We start from the raw sequence: 20,292 nt of genomic DNA on the forward strand, positions 1-20,292 counted from the left end.
GAAGCAGAAATGAAATAATTCCAGGGGAAGTTCAGCTGAGAAACCTCAATACAGGAACGTGCTCTGTGTGTTTTGTGATCAGACCTTTGGAGAAAGTGCAGACTCTGCTCAGATTTCTTTCCTTAAAGTTTCTAGATGAGGCATAATTTTGAGAAAGCCTCAATAATTTGTCTGCCTTTCAATTGGAAACCTCGTAATCAATTCCTGATGAGTTAATCCTCAACAGTTCTTACTCTGAGCCATTTAAAACCCTGAGACTTTTTCTGTTGTGTTTTGCAGTCGTCCTCGTTCAGCAGCATCACTGACTCCACCATGTCCCTAAACATCATCACTGTCACACTCAACATGGGTAAGAGGACAAGCCACGTTTTTTATGATGAATTTTGAGTGGTAGAGATGTATTTATCTGGATTCCTGATCCAGAACTGGGCCATTTTCACCAGCAGATCAGTGTTCCTTCCAGGGAAGGAGCTGGAACTGCAGGATGTGGAGTTAATGGTGAGGGATTGGGGTAGAAGGGCGCTGGAGGTTTGCATTTCTGCTGCTCCTGTGTTTCATTTGTCAGCCAGGCAGAAATGTGCAGGGCTGCCAGCAAATTCAGCACCTTTCAGCAGCACCAAACCCTTCCTGCCTCTGACATGTGGAACAAACATTGCCCAATGTGATCAGTGCTAATTTCCAGGTGTGGACAAGTCTTTTCAGTGCTCTTCCTCTTGCTGTTTTTTTTTAAAGTAACACTGCCTTGGATGAAAAAATCCTGTCTTTAGCAGCCTGTCCCTGAAGGTGCCAGGCAAATATTCATCATTAGAGCAGCCTGAGATCATTGCAAGTCAAACCTTGCCCCGCTGATGTGCTGAGATGTTTCGAAGCTGAAACAGCCTCGCTCTTTGCTATCATTCCAATCACTTTATCTGCTTTTTTCTCCCCTTCCCCACCCTCCACTTGGTGTCCATCTAGAAAAGTACAACTTCCTGGGAATCAGCATTGTGGGGCAGAGCAATGACCGGGGCGATGGTGGCATCTACATCGGCTCCATCATGAAGGGAGGGGCGGTGGCAGCGGACGGGCGCATCGAGCCAGGGGACATGCTGCTGCAGGTGGGTCCCTGTCCCCAAATCCTGCTGCTCTGCTCTGCCATCCCACCAGCCCCACGGGCTGTAGTCACCAGGGAGCAGAATTGATTCATGCTCAGAGAAATGTGGCCCAAAGATGGCTGAAATCGGTGATTCTTTGTGAGATGCTCTGAGAAACGACATCTCAACTGAATAGAATGGTGACCATTAATGGTGGGGTGGGAGTGGTGGCCAGGCAGATAAATTGGGGGATTAATGAAGTAATTAAAACACCTTTAACTTTGCTGCTGCAAAGGCTGACCTCTGCTCTCTGCACTTTTCCAGGTGAATGATGTCAATTTTGAGAACATGAGCAATGACGATGCCGTTCGGGTTCTGCGGGAAATCGTCTCCAAACCAGGGTGAGCACATCACAAAAACCCCTTCCTGTTTATCCTCCCTGTGCAGCTCCTGGAGCTGGGAAAACATCAGGGAAATCAACATTCTGATCTCCATCAGCAAAACTGATCTCAGCTGTGAACTTCTCAGTGTAAATGATGAATAGGTGAGGTTGGTTCTGGCCAAAACCAACATGGACTGAGGAGTTGCCTGCTTTCAGCAGGGCTGTTTGTTTATGTGATGAGAATTTTAATATCTCAGGAGCTGATCATCCAACAGATTTCACCACTTCTTATCATGTGCAAAACCAGGAATCTCCTCATGTGCTTCATACTGAAAATATTACAAAGCTTCTCAAAACCATTCATACTGAAAATATTACAAAGCTTCTCAAAACCATTCTCAGAATGTACTTGACAACTGCTGCATAGCAATACATTTGTTTCAGATAGTTCTTGTAGCATTTCCAGCTCTGTAGGAAATTAAAGAATCATCCTTAACCTGTTTTCTTTCTTCCTAGACCTATCAGCCTAACAGTAGCCAAATGTTGGGACCCTACTCCCAGGAGTTATTTCACCATCCCCAGGGGTGAGTACACATTTGGGCTCTTTGCTGGGTTCCTGGGAAGCCCCCAAACTCTGGAATATTTTCCTATTTTGGCATCTAACAGATTCTACCCATTCAGTTCTTTTATTTGTTTACTTCTGTATTGAGAGTCTGAGGTTCAAGGTACTTTTTCTGAGATTCCACTGCCCATTGAATTCCTGGGAGTTTTTCTCTTGGTTCACATCTTTGGATCAAGCTCTTAACATTTTGGGAGGTGATCTTAATCTTTCAGTTCATAAAAGATTTGGAAATAATTATGCCAAGTGTTAAAAATCCTCATTTTCTCACAGAGAAAAGTTCTCTCTTTAGAGAGAACTGAATATTTTGAAGATGTGAGGGAAACTGTGCAACTAGTGCAACCCAACAGGAAGCAGCAGTGATACATGTAAAAAAAAATGAAAATTATCCTATTTTCAGTAGCAGTAAAAGATCTGTGCTCATGTAACAAGCACACCTGCCTCCTGCTGGTGAGGGCTGTGCTGGTGGTGCTGGAACCAGTTTGTTCCCAGTCCACAGATGACAGAGGCAGTGAAGATGGGGTGGAATAAATGCAACATGTAGGACCCCCCTTGAAAACCTTAGGAAAACCAGAGGAACAAGAGAAAACCCCTCAGATCTCTCAAAATCTTGATATTTTCTGCAAGTCTGACCCCATTTTCTGTGCCTTTTGTCCGATGGGATCTCACTCCCTTGAAACCCTTATTAAAACAAATGTAATCAAGAGAAAACCCCTCAGATCTCTCAAAACCTTGGTGTTTGCTGCAAATCTTGAGCCTGTTTTCTGTCCCTTTGTGGTGGTGCAGAGTGTGGGACCTCACTCAGGTGAACACCTCAGAAAACCAGAGAAACCACAAGAAAACCAGAGAAAACCCCTCAGATCTCTCAAAACCTTGGCGTTTCCTCCATTTCTGACCCCATTTTCTGATCCCTTTGTGATGGTGCCAAGTACGGCGCCTCACTCACATGAACCCCTCAGAAAACCAGAGAAACCACAAGAAAACCAGAGAAACGACCAGAAAACCAGAGAAACCACAAGAAAACCAGAGAAACAACAAGAAAACCAGAGAAACCACAAGTAAACGAGAGAAACCACAAGAAAACACAATAAACCCCCTCAGATCTCTCAAAATCTTGGTGTTTCCTGAAAATCTTGATCCCATTTTCTATCCCTTTGTGTTGGTGCCAACTGTGGCGCCTCACTCACACGAACCCCTCAGAAAACCAGAGAAACCACAAGAAAACCAGAGAAACCACAAGAAAACCACAGAAACCACAAGAAAAAACAATAAAACCTCTCGCATCTCTCAAAATCTTGGTGTTTGCTCCATTTCTGACCCCATTTTCCGATCCCTTTGTGTTGGTGCCAACTATGGCGCCTCACGCACATGAACCCCTCAGAAACCCAGAGAAACCACCAGAAAACCACAGAAACAACAAGAAAACCAGAGAAACCACAAGTAAATGAGAGAAACCACAAGAAAACATGATAAAACCCCTCAGATCTCTCAAAACCTTGGCGTTTCCTCCATTTCTGACCCCATTTTCTGTCCCTTTGTGTTGGTGCCAACTATGGCGCCTCACTCACACGAACCCCTCAGAAACCCAGAGAAACCACAAGAAAACCAGAGAAACAACCAGAAAACCAGAGAAACCACAAGTAAACGAGAGAAACCACAAGAAAACACAATGAACCCCCTCAGATCTCTCAAAATCTTGGTGTTTCCTGCAAATCTTGATCCCATTTTCTGTCCCTTTGTGTTGGTGCCAACTGTGGCGCCTCACTCACACGAACCCCTCAGAAACCCAGAGAAACCACAAGAAAACCAGAGAAACCACAAGAAAAAATGATAAAACCCCTCACATCTCTCAAAATCTTGGTGTTTGCTCCATTTCTGACCCCATTTTCCGATCCCTTTGTGGTGGTGCCAACTGTGGCGCCTCACTCACATGAACCCCTCAGAAAACCAGAGAAACCACCAGAAAACCACAGAAACGACCAGAAAACCAGAGAAACCACAAGTAAATGAGAGAAACCACAAGAAAACACGATAAACCCCCTCAGATTTCTCAAAATCTTGGTGTTTCCTGCAAATCTTGATCCCGTTTTCTATCCCTTTGTGTTGGTGCCAACTATGGCGCCTCACTCATATGACCCCCTCAGAAAACCACAGAAACAACAAGAAAACCAGAGAAACCACAAGAAAACCAGAGAAACCACAAGAAAACATGATAAAACCCCTCACATCTCTCAAAATCTTGGTGTTTGCTCCATTTTTGACCCCATTTTCTGATCCCTTTGTGGTGGTGCCAACTGTGGCGCCTCACTCACATGACCCCCTCAGAAAACCAGAGAAACCACAAGAAAACCAGAGAAACCACAAGAAAACCAGAGAAACCACAAGAAAACATGATAAAACCCCTCACATCTCTCAAAATCTTGGAAATTCCTCCATTTCTGACCCCATTTTCCGATCCCTTTGTGTTGGTGCCAACTATGGCGCCTCACGCACATGAACCCCTCAGAAACCCAGAGAAACCACCAGAAAACCACAGAAACGATCAGAAAACCAGAGAAACCACAAGAAAACACGATAAACCCCCTCAGCTCTCTCACCACCCCTCAGCTCTCTCACCCCTTGCCGTTCGCTCCGTTCCTGACCCCGTTTCCGTCCCTTTTTGCTCACAGCTGAGCCGGTGCGGCCGATCGACCCGGCGGCGTGGATCTCTCATACCACGGCCATGACGGGAGCGTACCCCCGTTACGGTATGAGCCCCTCCATGAGCATCACCACATCTACCAGCTCCTCACTAACAAGCTCAATTCCCGAGTCGGAAAGTAAGTCACCCCCTGGCCAGCCCAGGGCAGGGGGCTGCTCGGGGCCACCAGGGCCCGGCCACGGGCACGGTGACAGCGGCGGCGCCAGCCAGGCCTTGCGTGGTTTCTCGCACGTGGGGAGAGCAGGAAAGCTTTTGGAGAAGGTTGGAGGTTGATGTGGTCAGGGTTTTGTCTCAGGGAGAAGTGGATTTTAGTGGTAGGTTGAGGTTTTTGCACTCCAGGTGTAATTGGTTGGTTTTTAATAAATTTCAACGATAGCGTTCACGTTTCACTTGGGAAATCCTTCCCTAATATTCACATGGCCTTCCTTTATTCTTTCTCTTTTTTTTTTTTTTTTTTTTTTTTTTGCTGTTTTTTATATTCCTGGAGTTTATTGAGCAAATTTAACATCCCACATGAAATTAGGGTTGGATTCAACCTTTTTCCTGGTTTGGCAGTCTGAAACCAGGAGTTGGATTTTAAAGGTTGGTTCAGGTTTATCCACTCAGGTGGATGGGAGACCTCACTTCTTGCATTTAGTTGGTTTTTAATAAATTTCAACAACAATGTTCGTGTTTGACTTGGGAAATCCTTCCCTGACATTTACATGGCCTTCCTTTATAAATTTTTGTGCTTTTTTTTTTAATTGCTAGAATTTATTGAGTTAGCTAAAACCAAATTTAACATCCTACATGAAATTAGGGTTAGATATCAACCTTTTTCCTGGTTTGGCAGTCTAAAAGAGCCATGTCCATGAAACCAGGAGTTGGATTTTAAAGGTTGGTTCAGGTTTATCCACTCAGGTGGATGGGTGAGCTCCCTTCTTGAATATGGTTGGTTTTTAATAAATTTCAACGATAACGTTCAAGTTTCACTTGGGAAATCCTTCCCTCATATTCACATGGCCTTCCTTTATTATTTTTAATTTTTTTTTTTTCTGTTTTTTATATTCCTGGAGTTTATTGAGCAAATTTAACATCCCACATGAAATTAGGGTTAGATATCAACCTTTTCCCTGGTTTGGCAGTCTGAAAGAGCCATATCCATGAAACCAGGAGTTGGATTTTAAAGGTAGGTTGAGGTTTATCCACTCAGGTAGATGGGAGACCTCATTTCTTGAATATGGTTGGTTTTTAATAAATTTCAACAACAACGTTCAAGTTTCACTTGGGAAATCCTTCCCTCATATTCACATGGCCTTCCTTTATTCTTTTAAATATATTTTTTTGGTTCTTTTTTATATTCCTAGAGTTTATTGAGCAAATTTAACATCCTACATGAAATTAGGGTTGGATTCAACCTTTTTCCTGGTTTGGCAGTCTAAAAGAGCCATGTCCATGAAACCAGGAGTTGGATTTTAAAGGTTGGTTCAGGTTTATCCACTCAGGTGGATGGGAGAGCTCCCTTCTTGCATTTAGTTGATTATTAATAAACTTCAACAATAATGTTCATGTTTCTCTTGGGAAATCCTTCCCTGATATTCACATGGCCTTCCTTTATGACCAAAATGGGAGCATTTCAGATGCATCTCAGAATTTGCCATATTCATACAGCAACCAGAACTTAGAAAATACCAATTTTCTTGTACATATACAGATCTCAGGTCTCCAAGAAAATACAATTTATTGCTCCCCAATATTTGTTTGTTGGTGTATTTTTTTTCCCCCCCAGACATGTTGCTTTTTGCCACTAACCAAACTAACTTAAAGCAAAAGCAAAGTTTTAGTGTTTATTTGAGGTTTGTAAGTATTGAAGCTGCATGCAGAGCTGGTCTGGGATGTTTTCATGCATTTTGGCAGTGCATGGATGGAAAGAAACATTTTCAGTTTTCATTGTTTCACGCTTGCTGAACCTTTTTTTATCCAAAATTTTGGGTGGCTGGAAAAGGACAGAAGTGCTTTTGAAAGGTGGGTGCTGTGGGGAACTGGGAGGGGAGGAGAGGAGGGTTCTGGAATTCCTGCTGGAGAAGGGGCTACAAACAGAGATAAAAATGAATTTTCTAGGGCTGGAAGATGGGACAGGAAGGAGGATTTGATAAATTCAACCTCAAGCCTGTTCTGATTTTATTGTATTGATCAGGAAAGTGTGAAAGCTCTGGGGATCCAGGTCTGCCTGGAATGGTGTGAGCTGGGAGTGGCTGGGGAGCCATTTGGGAGGATTTTTTCAGCTGTTCCACAAAAAAAATTGAGGGCAAAGCAATCCTGGGAGGAGTGGGTTGTGAAGGGACCCTGGGAAGGGGTTTGTAAGAAAATCCCCGATTTCTTCCAAGGAGGGAAGATTTCTTTTATAATTTCAGTTTTCCCCATGAATAAATATCCAGATCTTTCAATAAAAAACTGGACATGGATTGTCCATGGTCACCCTTCCTCCGTGGAGATGGGGGTGCTCCTGACAGTGACCCCAAAAGAACAAATCCCAAAAACTTTCCCACAGAGTTCCTGGGAAACTGAAATGGAAAATGAGGGATCACAGAACCCCGTGGGTTTCCTTGATCCTGAGCTGCTCTGGGAACGTGGGGACTCAGAATTTCTGTCACTGAACTGCTGGCCTTGAGCCCAAAGTCTGGAAAAATGCTGTAATTCACTCCGTGGCTGAGGATGCATTTGGGAACCTTTGTGTCTTTATTTTATTTTATTTTATTTTATTTTATTTTATTTTATTTTATTTTATTTTATTTTATTTTATTTTATTTTATTTTATTTTCCTTTTATTTTCCTTTTATTTTATTTTCATTTTATTTTATTTTATTTTCCTTTTATTTTCCTTTTATTTTATTTTTATTTTATTTTATTTTATTTTATTTTATTTTATTTTATTTATTTCCTTTTAATTTATTTTGTTATTTTATTATTTTTATTTTGTATTTTATTTTATTTTTTATTTTAATTTTTATTTTTTATTTTATATTTTATTGTATTTATTTCATTTTATTTTTTCAAATTTTGTTTTAATTTTATTGTATTTTATTGTATTTATTTTATTTTAATTTTTATTATTTTTTTTATTTTATTGTATTTATTTTATGTTTTATTTTATACTTTATTTTATATTTTATTTATATTTTATTTTATTTCATTTCATTTCCTTTTAATTTATTTTAATTTTCATTTTATTATTTTATTTTATTTAATATTTTATTGTATTTATTTTATTTTTCGTTTTAGTTTTTAAATTTTATTTTTATTTTGTTGTATTTTATTTTTATTTTATTATTTTTTAATCTTACTTTTATTGTATTTATTTTATTGATATTATTTATATTTTATTTTATTTATATTTTATTTTATTTTAATATTTATTTTAATTTTTTTAGCATCTCTTGGTAAAACTGTATTTTTATTTCACCCAGCCTGGGAGCTGAGCAGTTCCTTCAGCCTGAGTTCTTTCACAGCAGCCTGTGGCCTCTCTTCCTTTCAGAATTAGAAGAATCTCCCCTAACTGTGAAGAGTGACATGGCTACTATTGTCAAGGTCATGCAGCTGCCAGACTCTGGCCTTGAAATTCGGGACAGGATGTGGTTAAAAATCACCATCTCCAACGCAGTGATAGGTGAGCAGACCCCAGGAAAGCTGAGGGGGGAAAACCCAGTGATTTCATAGAAACAGGATAAAAAACTGCCTTTTAGTCAGCTTGTTCTTCATGTCTGTGACCTCTTATATTCCATTTATGGCCAGGAAATAACTCCTGTGTCCATGCAGGTGTTCAGCTGGCACAGTTTGGCTCAGATTATCCCATTTTAAGTGTTCAGCTGGCACAAACTGGCTCAGATAATCCCATTTTAGGTGTCCAGCTGGCACAGTTTGGCTCAGATAATCGCATTTTAGGCTTAGCTGGCACAAGTTGGCAGAGATAATCCCCTTGTAGATGTTAAACTGGCACAGTTTGGCTCAGATAGTGCCACTGTAGATGTTCAGCTGGCACAGTTTGGCTTAGATAATTCAATTTTAGGTTCAGCTGGCACACTTTTGTTCAGATAACCCCATTATAGGTGTCCATCTGGCACAAATTGGCTCAGATTATCCCATTTTAGATGTTCAACTGGCACAGTTTCAACTGGCACAGTTTGGCTCAGATAATCCCATTTTAGGTTTACCTGGCACAGTTTGGCTCAGATAACCCCACTGTAGGTGTTCACCTGGCCCAGTTTGGCTCAGATAATCCCATTTTAGTTTCACCTGGCCCAGTTTGGCTGAGATAACCCCACTATAGATATTCACCTGGCCCAGTCTGGCTGAGGTAACCCCACTGCAGGTGTTCACCTGGCACAGTTTGGCTCAGATAATCCCATTTTAGATGTTCAGCTGGCACAGTCTGCTTAGATGACCCCATTGTAGGTGTTCACCTGGCACAGTTTGGCTCAGATAATCCCATTTTAGTTTCTCCTGGCCCAGTTTGGTTCAGATAACCCCATTGAAGATGTTCACCTGGCCCAGTTTGGCTCAGATAATCCTATTTTAGATGTTCAGCTGGCCCAGTCTGGCTCAGATAATCCCATTTTAGTTTCACCTGGCCCAGTTTGGCTCAGATAATCCCATTTTAGGTTCAGCTGGCCCAGTCTGGCTCAGATAACCCCACTGTAGGTGTTCAGCTGGCCCAGTCTGGCTGAGATGACCCCATTGTAGGTGTTCACCCGGCCCAGTTTGGCTCAGATAATCCCATTTTAGGTTTACCTGGCCCAGTTTGGCTCAGATAACCCCACTGTAGGTGTTCACCTGGCCCAGTTTGGCTCAGATAACCCCACTATAGATATTCACCTGGCCCAGTCTGGCTGAGGTAACCCCACTGCAGGTGTTCACCTGGCACAGTTTGGCTCAGATAATCCCATTTTATATGTTCAGCTGGCACAGTCTGCTTAGATGACCCCATTGTAGGTGTTCACCTGGCACAGTTTGGCTCAGATAATCCCATTTTAGGTGTTCACCTGGCCCAGTTTGGCTCAGATAACCCCATTGTAGATGTTCAGCTGGCCCAGTTTGGCTCAGATAATCCCATTTTAGGTTCAGCTGGCCCAGTTTGGCTCAGATAACCCCACTGTAGGTGTTCAGCTGGCCCAGTTTGGCTCAGATAACCCCACTGTAGGTGTTCAGCTGGCCCAGTCTGGCTGAGATGACCCCGTGTCTCCTGCTGCTGTCCCCATTCCAGGAGCAGACGTGGTGGACTGGCTTTACACACACGTGGAAGGCTTCAAGGACCGCCGGGAGGCGCGGAAGTACGCCAGCTCCATGCTGAAACACGGCTACCTCAGGCACACTGTGAACAAAATCACCTTCTCAGAGCAGTGCTACTACGTCTTCGGAGACCTCTGTGGCAGTAAGTGCCAGCTGGGAAGGACAGAGCTGGCCCTGTGCCACTGCTGTGCCCTCACTGTCCCCTGGTGTGTCCTCACGAGGGTGACGGTGATCCCAGGGGTGCCAGGAGGAGGGAAGGGAGGAGAAAGCTGACTCCATGTTCAGAAGGCTTGGTTGATTATTTTATGATAGATATTATATTAAAACTGTACTAAAAGAATAGAAGGAAGGATTTCATCAGAAGGCTGGGTGAGAATAGAAAAGGAATCAATAACAAAGGCTCAGACTGACCGAGACAGGACAGCTGGACTGGGATTGGCCATTAATTAATAACAGGAACGGGAACGGGACAATTCACTCCAAGATGCAAATGGAGCAGAACTGACAATTTTGTGAGCAATCATCCATTTTTTGGGACCATTTTGGTTCATCCTGGGTTCATTTTGGGACCATTTTGGTTCATCCTGAGTTCATTTTGGGGCCATTCTGGTTCATCCTGGGTTCATTTTGGGACCATTTTGGTTCATCTTGGGTGCAGCACTGGCTGGGCTCTTGTGCTGCCCAAGGTGGATCCATGGAGGAGAAACTTTAAATAAATCCCTGCTTTATTCTGTAACTCTTTCCTGTTCTAGGGCAGCCTTCCCATTCCCTGCTGCCAGTCCCACTCAGTTGCCAGCCTGGCACAGGGCGATGTCCCCACCCTCTCCTCACCCTTTTCTCCCCTCTCACTGCTGGGTGAGAATAATTCCAGGGCACTGCCAAACTTCAAACACCTCCATAAATACCTTCCCAGCGATCATTTTACCTGCTGGGTAAGAAACTTTCCCCTTTTTTCTTTCCCAGATCTGGCTGCACTCAACCTCAACAACGGTTCCAGCGGCGCCTCGGACCAGGACACCCTGGCTCCCCTGCCACACCCTGCTGCTCCCTGGCCCTTGGGCCAAGGATATCCCTACCAGTACCCTCTGCCCCCTCCTTGTTTCCCACCAGCCTACCAAGATCCAGGCTTCAGCTATGGCAGTGGCAGTGCAGGCAGCCAGCAGAGTGAAGGTAAGCTGGGCTGAAAGGGTTGCAATCCCACAGCTCTCATTGTCCCCCGCCATCTGCTTGAGGTCCTCGGCGCTGTCCGTGCTTGTCCCGTGGTTTTTGCTCCCTGCATGGATTTTGTGCAATGAATCAAAGATTTTTGTGGCTCTGGAGGAGGGGGTTTGGCTTTCAGCTCTCTCTGGGAACTGCCAGGCTGGACCCAGTCAGGGGTTGCCAGCAGCGGGGTTGGTGTTGCTGGAAATGAGGAGATTTCTGTGCTGCTGGGACAGGGCTTAGAACCAAGGTGCTCTTGGCTTTCAGGTCAGGCTCAGCACAAAAAGAAAATCACATTTTTTTGTAAGTGGGAAGTGGCGAGCCAGGGCTTTCCAGGGACCTGAAAACACCGTTCTTCAGGTGCTTTTTCAATACTGCCCAGAATAATCTTCTCCACAACTTTACCGGGCACTGAAGTGAGACTGACAGGTTTATAGTTTCTGGGGTCCTTTTTCTTGCCCTTCTTGATAATTGGAACAGCATTCATCAACTCCACTCAGCTGGGATCTCTCTGAATTTCCAAGACTGCTCAAAAATCAACCAGAGAGTTTTTGAAACAGTGCTCCCAGGGAGGAGAGTCTCTGCTGGCAGGTGTGACAGGGACAGGAGGAGAATTCTGCATGGATTAAAGACCTGCCCTCCTCCTTTTCTGCCCTAGATTCATTTTTAACCTTAGTAAATAAAATCATGTCATTTTTTGGCTGTACAGATACTACTATTAATTTTTTTTTTTTAAATCACTCCCAGAGTGAATTTTGCTTTTGGAAACGCTGCCAGTAAAGAAGGGGTGAGGATTCCTTGTGTTTTTCAGTGAACATCAATAAATTGGATGTCACTTATCCCTATTCCCCACAGCCAGTCAGATTTTACAGAAAGGCACAGAAGGGTTTCATAACAGGGGATTTTAGCCCAGCTGCATGCCACCTTATCCCAAAACAAGAAATCTCCATGAGGAATCTCCCAGAGGTTTTAGAACTGGAAACTGATTGCCCTGGACAGAACATGGGGGTGGTTTTCTGTCAGCTGCTTCTGTGAGCAGTAGGAATTCTCTCCCTGCTGCTGGAATAGGAGAGGAAAGGTGGCACTCCCAAAAAGTGCCAGGGTGTTCAGCTCTGAAAGGTTTCCACACTTTTCCTGGTGGAAACCAATTTCTGTGCTGTTTCTTGCTTTGTAACTGTTATTCCCTTGTTTTGTCCTGAGCAAGCATTAGACTGAAGGATTCCTAGAGGAATGGCTGACTCTAGGGGATTGGTAAGCCTCAAATTCCTCCATGATGAATTCACAGCATGATCATTTTTAGATTCTCGTGACCCAAATGTTTAGCTGTATTTTGGTTTTTTTGGTTGTTTTTTTTTTTAATTTGAAATTTTATTTTTATTTTGAATTGTCTTGGACCTGTCTCAGTGCACAGTGGTGTGACATTGGCATATCAACCTGTGGGACTGTGCTGCAGCAGCTCAGAGGGGAGGGAGTCAGGTGGGAAAACCCCATCCCCAGGAAATAAAATAGTCCAGATTTATTCTGGTGTCACCCCTCTGGGCTGGATTTCTCTGCCAGTGCCCTTGCACTGCCCATGAATTGATGATCAGGGGGCTCAGGCAGGGTTGGGAGTGCTGGAGCACAAGGCTGCACTGTTCACTCTCAGAATGGTGTGAAATTTGGGGGTTTGTGCCCTCTCTCATTTATCTGCACTATTAAATCATAGCAACCAGCAAATAGCACTGCAGAGACCCAGGCTTGGAATATTCACTAAAAATCCAGTGGTTTTGTGGTCTGTTTTCCATCTCTCTGGCACTCTGCAGAAAATGCAGCCTTTCCCCCCAAAACCCAGTGTGGTTTCCCATCTCTCCAATCAGCTGGGGCAGCAGAAAGTGATGGGCATCTGTAGCCCAAAATAATTCTGTTTTCCCATTTCTGTGGCTCATTTAGACTCAAATGCTGTCCCCTGTTCTGCTGGCTGGGGATCCTTTTTGGGAAATCCATCTTGCACTAAGGTGCATGAATTTCATGGGATATTCCTTGGGTTGATTCATTGGATTTTAAAAAAAATAATTAGCTTGGAACTGTCTCCTAATCTGTCTGTCATGGGAGCAGAGCAAGACCTTCAACTTTAAAAATTCATTAAAAATTCAGTTTTTGAAGTTTAGTGCAGCTTGTTTTTGGCAACAATTCAGCTGATACTCAGTGGCAATCCTTTGGTTTTCCAAGGTGTTTTAGTGGCCTCTCTTGGGAGCAATATCCTGATTTGGGGTAGAGCAGCTCAGGAACTGCTTCCATGGGAACTCTCCAACAGCACAAGGCTTTAGTGAGGAATTTTAAAAGTGGAGAGCACTGAAGCCAACAAAACCTCAGGGATTTATGGGTGGATGAGAAGACAAGGGGATTCCTTTTGGAAAAGGTAGTTTTAAAAGGAATTCCTGACTGAAGCCAACAAAACCTCAGGGATTTATGGGTGACTGAGAAGGCAGGGGGGGTCCTTTTGGAAAAGGTAATTTTAAAAGGAATTTTAAAAGGAATTCCTCACTGAAGCCAGCAAAACTTCAGGGATTGGAGGGTGACAGAGAGGGCAAAGGGGTTTCTTTTGGAAAAGGTATAAAATAAAGCAGAGACAATTAGAATTAAACCTCATTTGCTTGAGTCAAACCCCAAATTCCTGCTCGTTCCCCTCTCCTGTTGGGCTGGATTTGAGCCGGGAGCTGGAGTTCAGCCGCCGCTCTCACCGCGCGAGCTCGGAGCGCGTCCGTGTGTCCCCATGCATGGCAGCACCCATTGCCGAGCCGCCACCAGCACGTGTGACACCCGGCAGAGCCCCGCTCATCCTGGCTCTCTCTCTCTGCTGTTTTTGGGCTGGCAGGGAGCAAAAGCAGCGGCTCCAACCGGAGCACCAGCGAGACCAGCAGGAGAGCAGCGGGCAGGGAGAAGGAGCGCAGCAAGTCCGGGGGCAGCGGCAGCGAGTCGGAGCCGGGCGCGCGGCGCGAGCGGCCGCTCAGCCAGCTCAGCCAGCGCTCTGCCAGCGACAGGAGCCACCAGAGCCACCAGAGCCACCACTCCTATGGCCCCCCGGGGGTGCCCCCCTTGTACAGCCTGCCCAAGCTGGGCTCCAAGGGGCTGGGCAGCAGCGGGCCCCCCGGAGCACCCCCGGTGCGCGAGCTGAGCGCCGTGCCGCCCGAGCTCACCGGGAGCCGCCAGTCCTTCCAGAAGGCCATGGGCAACCCTTGCGAGTTCTTCGTGGACATCATGTGAGAGGAAGTGCCTTCAAAAGACTCTGCACAGGGTGGGTTTTTTTTTTTTGGGGGGGGTTTTGTTTTTTTTTGGGGGGGTGGGTTGTGGGATGCTCGGTTGGAAGAGGCTTGGCTGTCTTGCATGTCACACCTTCCTGTTCGCGAGTGTGTCGCAGAAAAGGAAAAAAAAAATCGACAAAACTGAACAAAAAAAGAAAAAAAATACAAACATCCTCCCCTCAAGCTACAGAAATGAACAACAGAATCTCCTTGGATTGTTAAGTATCAGCAAATCGACGGCATCTCTTTGTTATCTTTATTTTTTCTCCCCTGCCCATCTGGTTTTGGATTGTGAATGGCCGGTGTAAATTCACATCTTGAGGAGCTTTGGTCATTGTGGCACCTACTTCAGTGGAATCAGTGTCTCTCTCTGGGCTGATTGGAGGACTGCTATTTCACATGACTTCTAAATTCCTGACAATGCATAGGAGCACTTTGATTTTATTTTTTTTTTCCCCCTGCTTTTTTCTCTTGCAAGGACAAAAGGACTGCTGGCTGGTATCTGGGATACTGCCTTGGAATGCTGGTTCTTGGATGCATCCATAGCTCTGAGCAGACATGGCACCCACAAGTGCTTGGAGAGGAGCAGGATCCAACCAATTCCTAGAGGAAAACAAACTTGTGGCTACTTTCTGCTGACCAGGCAGTATAAATCAATCTTTCTTGGGTTCTTTGAGGGTTTTTTTTTAAAGATATTCTATCAAGGGAGTGCTGGAGTCTTGCTACTGTATGTGTTCATTGTGCAGAACTTGTAAAGTTATTTCCTTCAGTTGTTTCCTTATTTCCCAAGAGTGATTTTCCAGCTGCACTCGGTTCTGGGCATTTCAGCCCCATCCCTGCTGCCAGGGGTGGCTGTTCCCTCTGGATGTGCACTTGCTTGCAGGTTGGAAGAGTTATTCCCACAGAAATAGGGAAATTGCTGCACTTCTGTCAGCTCTGCCCTTTGGAAGGGGCTGTTTGTCCCCTTCCAGCAGGGCAATCCTGGCTCCCACGGGGATGTGGCTCTTCTTGTGATCCCTCCTTCCTTTCTGAGCACAATCTTTCTCTTTTTTTGTTAAAACAGAGACCTGGAGATGTCTGACCACCCTGGGAACATTTCTGAGCACAGTGGGCAGAGAGGTGTGAGGGTATCTGAGAACAGACCAGAAATGGAATAAAAATAAATCCTTACCCTGAAACTGGGTGAGACCCACCCTGGAGCTCCCCAAAATTAAATCCTTGCCCTGAAACTGGGTGAGACCCACCCTGGAGCTCCCCAAAATTAAATCTTTGCCCTGAAACTGAGTGAGACCCACCCTGGAGCTCCCCAAAAATAAATCCTTACCCTGAAACTGGGTGAGACCCACCCTGGAGCTCCCCAAAATTAAATCCTTGCCCTGAAACTGGGTGAGACCCACCCTGGAGCTCCCCAAAATTAAATCCTTACCCTGAAACTGGGTGAGACCCACCCTGGAGCTCCCCAAAAATAAATTCTTACCTGACACTGAATTAAACTCACTCTGGAGCTCCCCACAGAGAAATCCTTTTCAAACCCCTGACTCCTCCTCCTGCTGAGGAGCTCTGCTGGTGAATATCCCCAGTGTTTAATTTTGGGCCATTTTCTGCTCTGAGGCTGTAGAAATCAAACTCAGGCAGCTTCAGGGGTGTTTAAGAAGCTTTTTTAAGGCATGGTGAGCACAGCCATGCTCTCATGTGGCTCCTTTAACGAGGCAGGAGCTGCAGCCCCTCTGGCATTTCACCATGGGGCCATTCCTCAGTGAAATTCTCTTTTGTGAGGTCCCTGCTGCCTGCAGGATTTAGGGCAGGTGCTCTAAAATCAGTTTTTACTGTAAATAAGTATTTTCACCACTGGTAAGAAGCTGCTTTTTGGTCTGTTCTGTGCTTTTTGGGTAAATATCCAAGGTGGATGTGAGAACATCTTTGTGTGCACACAGTTCATTTGTCACCCTGAAAACTGACCCTTCAAAATGTCCTTTTAATTCTGATTTTTCACTTCTTTCCTTTTTCCCACCTCCCTTTGTCAGAGACTCCAGATGTTTGTGGGAATGGGAAACTCAATTTCCCCTTCCACAGGGAGCCAGGAATTAGGGAAACTCTCACTCAGCCCATTTCTGGGCTTCTAAATTAATTTCCTTTTCAAAAACTCCCCCCAAAAAAGCTGCCCAAGGCTTCTGAAAGCTGAGCTTTCATCAGCACCCGTGGATGGCTCCTCCAAAAGAGGCCCTGCCTTTACTCCACTGTACACCAGGACTTTCCTTTCCCTTCCCTCCTCCCCTCAGATGCAAACCTGACTCAGTAAATTATTCTGGAAGATTGACACTTAAATCAGGGTAAGAGAGAGGTGGAATTCTGCTCTGTCTCCAGGAGACACTGCTGAGCAGTCTGGGACTTTACTGACAATCACTAGTGGTTCTACTTTTAAATTAATTGAGATTTTTTTTCTGGCATTTTATAAATTATGATTTCTCTGGCTCTGTTTGTTTTAAGTCAGAACTTAAAGGGCTGGAGGAAAAAAAAATCAAAAATCTCCTTTTAATATTTCCAAGAAAGGGGTTAAAGCTGGGGGCTGAGCTTTTCAAGAGTTTAACTTCCAAGAGTTGCAGTTTACACCTGCTGGGGCTGTGCTTTTGTCTCGTGGTTTTGCTGTTGGCAGAAACTGTTCTGTGTCTTGCTGGTCTTTGCTGCTATGTTGAAAAATGATTTTGTTTTTATTAAATTTGTGTGCTCATGGGTCAGCCTGGGCCGAGGCTGGGAGTCCCCAGCAGATGTGGGAATGGTTTGCTGAGGAGATGAGGCTGCAGGAACTGCCCCCAGTGCAGGGAAGCTCTGGGTGGATCCTGCAGAGAGAGCAGGAGGGAGCAGAGCCCCTCTTGAACAGTGCAATATTCAACACAAAAATCTGCTTTTTTTTCCCCCCCATCATCCTGGGCTGAAAGTCGGGTCTGAATCTTTGCCAGATCTGTTTCCTCAAGGGAACAGAAATGAGATTTCCCAAATCCCATCCTTTGTGTCCTTGCTGTCCTGCTGGGCACAGCATCCCCTGCAGGAGCCTGTGCCAGCCGTGCCAGGGCAGCTGCCCACGGGGGAATTGTGCCAGGAGGAAGGAAATGTGGAGGCTGGAGTGCTGCAGAGCCAGCATTTCCTACCCACCAGGGCCTGCAGTTGGATTTTGATGAATTTTGATGGATTTTGATGGATTTTGGCTCTAGGAGAGCTTTGCTGAGCAGGGCATGGGAACACCCTCAGAACAGGAGCCTGAAGGAATTGGACTGAAGCAATTCTTCAGTTACTTTCCCAAATAAAGTGATTTTGATTCTGCAGCTGAGCTCAGTGCTCAGCCCAGGGATGTCTGGGGGCTCCTGGAAGAGGGGCAGGAATCACTTTGGGGTGACATCTCCCACCCCAGGAGGCAGGATCTGCACTGGGGGCGTCTCCACCCGGTATCTGAACCCCCAAGAGGAAATTTTTTGGCAAATAGTCTTAAAAGCATGCTGGTGTCTGTTCCCTCCTGTTCATGAATCTGCTTCCCAAGGAATCAGTGCCCTGGACACTTGATCCAAAGCTTTTATTGGATGGCAAGCAATGATGCACACATGTTGAATTTTGATTTTTGTTCTCTCCCCTCCTGAGACTTGACAGCTCATGGGTTGATGTAATTGTTTTGTTTTTTATTTTGAATTTTTTTTTGTTTTTGTTTTGCATTTAACTGGATTGTAATAAGATTGACTTAAAATTATTAATTCTAATCAGTGATTAGAAATACATGTAAAGAATTTTATGTACAGTAGAGGAGCAAAGTTACATGATTTTAAATAATGAAAACCCAGACTATCACCTATCCTAGAACTGGTTCTACTCCAAGAGTGACCTCTTATTAGCATGGACTGCACTGTTCCTGTTAAATGTCTATTGCATAATTGAATTCTTTTTTGTAGATATTGTATTAAAACCCAAGTGTCTGTATAGTTAATATATAGCTGCTTATGTGTAAATGCTATTTTAAACACTAAAAAGCTTTTAATTTTATGTGATAACCACAGTGTATGTGTTCAGTTCTTTGCAGTATTTCATGGTGATTTATTTCCTAAATATTGCTCATTTTTGGACTCTCCAGCAGAATCAAGGATCACTGGGACACCCAGCCTTGGGTTTGTCAGGATACCCTGAAGGCTCAGCTGAACTTGAGATTTAAAGGTTTTTCCAGCCTAAATTATTCTAATTTCCCAGCTTAAATAGAAAGAACAAGCACAGCTTGGTGAGGCAGATTCCTTCTTCCCAGCTGGTACAGATCCCACAGCAAGGGGAGAGTGAAACAGCATTTAAATACCACAAATCCCAGCATTTTCCAGTGAGGAGGATATTAAATGGTCAGGTTTAAGTGAATATTAAATGCTCAGAATTTAGGTGAATATTAAAGGCTCAGAATTTAAGTGAATATTAAATGGTCAGAATTTAAATGAATATTAAATAGTCAAAATTTAGGTAAATATTAAATTATCAGAATTTAGGTGAATATTAAGCAATAAGAATTTAGGTGAATATTAAATGTTCAGAATTTAAGTGAATATTAAATAATCAGAATTTAAGTGAAATATTAAATAATCCGAATTTTGGACAGCCTTTTCCTGCAGGGCCTGATGGAGTTAAATCAGATTTTTTTTTCCTTTCCCTGTTTCTGGAATGATGATCAAAAGTTCTTTAATGCTTCTCTGCTATGGAACCACAGCCCTGGAGGAGGAATACTGAGAATTTCAGGTGGTTGTGAAGAATTCCTGCAGGCTCCAGGAACAAGAACTCCAGGCTCCAGGTCAGAGTTTTGGTTCTTTTAATCACACTGAGGAATAATTTTGGATGGAGGTGATCACAAAAATTGAGGACAAGTAACTTTGCAGTGCACCAAAAGGTTGTTTATTTATTTTTTTTGTAAGAGTGAGAATATTCACTGGTTTAGATTAATTTGCAAATCCTTTATTTGAGCTGGACTGCTTAAATTCCAGTAACAGGCAGTGGAGAGATGGAAAAATTTTAATCTAGGGAATAAAAGAGCAGAAATGGAAAAACTTTTAAGGAATAAAAGAGCACAATAGTTCCTTGTCAACAGGAGTGGGGAAAAGAAAAACCTTGGTGATGTGACTGGGTATTGGCTTGGTACTGCCTGGCAACAATGTGGAGTTTTTGGTGATTTTTGCCTGTTTTTTGGTGATTTCTGCCTGGTTTTGGGCAGGGAGGAAGCTCCTGCTGTGCCTTGGCAGGGTGTGATTTGCACAGAGCTCATTTCCATCAGCCTGTCCCTGATTTCCATGGAGCACACGTGCAGTGAGCTGGGATTTGAATGGGCAGTGCCCCCTCTGGGACCTGCCAGAATGTTCTTTTTACTCCTCTTTTATTGGGTTTGATATGTTAGAGTTATTGTATAGTTCTTACAAGGCTTGGGAAGGGATTCCTGGGTCTATCTCAGGAGCTGTTCATTAATAAGAAAGGGAAATTACCAGAAGTGTTTACAGGGAAGAGCTGTTGCTGACTCACATTGCCAGACTTGAGAGATGGATGTAAAATATCATTTCTGGAGGTTCTTTCATTACTGAACCGAATTTTGGCTCCTTTTTGGGGCTGAAATGTGTGTCCAGAGAGGAAGGAGGCTGCTCCTCTGGACTTGCTGAGCCCTGTGCTTCCACAGCTCTTCATTCAGATGTGATTGTTCCTGGGGCCACAAACAGGATTTTCTCCCCAAAATCCAACTTGTCAGAGGAGCAGGTGGCACAGGCTGTGGT

The 20,292-nt window shown here is 44.2% G+C and overlaps 1 protein-coding gene across 2 annotated transcripts in view; it reads left to right on the forward strand.

The window, feature by feature from the left end:
• Window positions 1-14,503, forward strand: part of DVL1 (dishevelled segment polarity protein 1) — a 50,888-nt gene extending 36,385 nt beyond the window's left edge. The window contains exons 7-15 of one of the 2 annotated variants that reach the window (XM_084220357.1): window positions 280-349; window positions 958-1,097; window positions 1,398-1,474; window positions 1,972-2,039; window positions 4,744-4,893; window positions 8,290-8,421; window positions 10,015-10,182; window positions 11,004-11,210; window positions 14,095-14,503. In XM_084220357.1, coding sequence (XP_084076483.1) covers window positions 280-349; window positions 958-1,097; window positions 1,398-1,474; window positions 1,972-2,039; window positions 4,744-4,893; window positions 8,290-8,421; window positions 10,015-10,182; window positions 11,004-11,210; window positions 14,095-14,483 — 1,401 coding nt within the window. In that variant the 3' untranslated portion in view covers window positions 14,484-14,503. The remainder of the gene's footprint in view (window positions 1-279; window positions 350-957; window positions 1,098-1,397; window positions 1,475-1,971; window positions 2,040-4,743; window positions 4,894-8,289; window positions 8,422-10,014; window positions 10,183-11,003; window positions 11,211-14,094) is intronic. The other variant, XM_084220358.1, reaches the window with a different exon arrangement.
• The last annotated feature ends 5,789 nt before the right edge of the window (window positions 14,504-20,292 follow it).

Source organism: Fringilla coelebs, assembly GCF_963513975.1.
Source record: "Fringilla coelebs genome assembly, chromosome: 22".
Taxonomy (NCBI): Eukaryota; Metazoa; Chordata; class Aves; order Passeriformes; family Fringillidae; genus Fringilla; species Fringilla coelebs.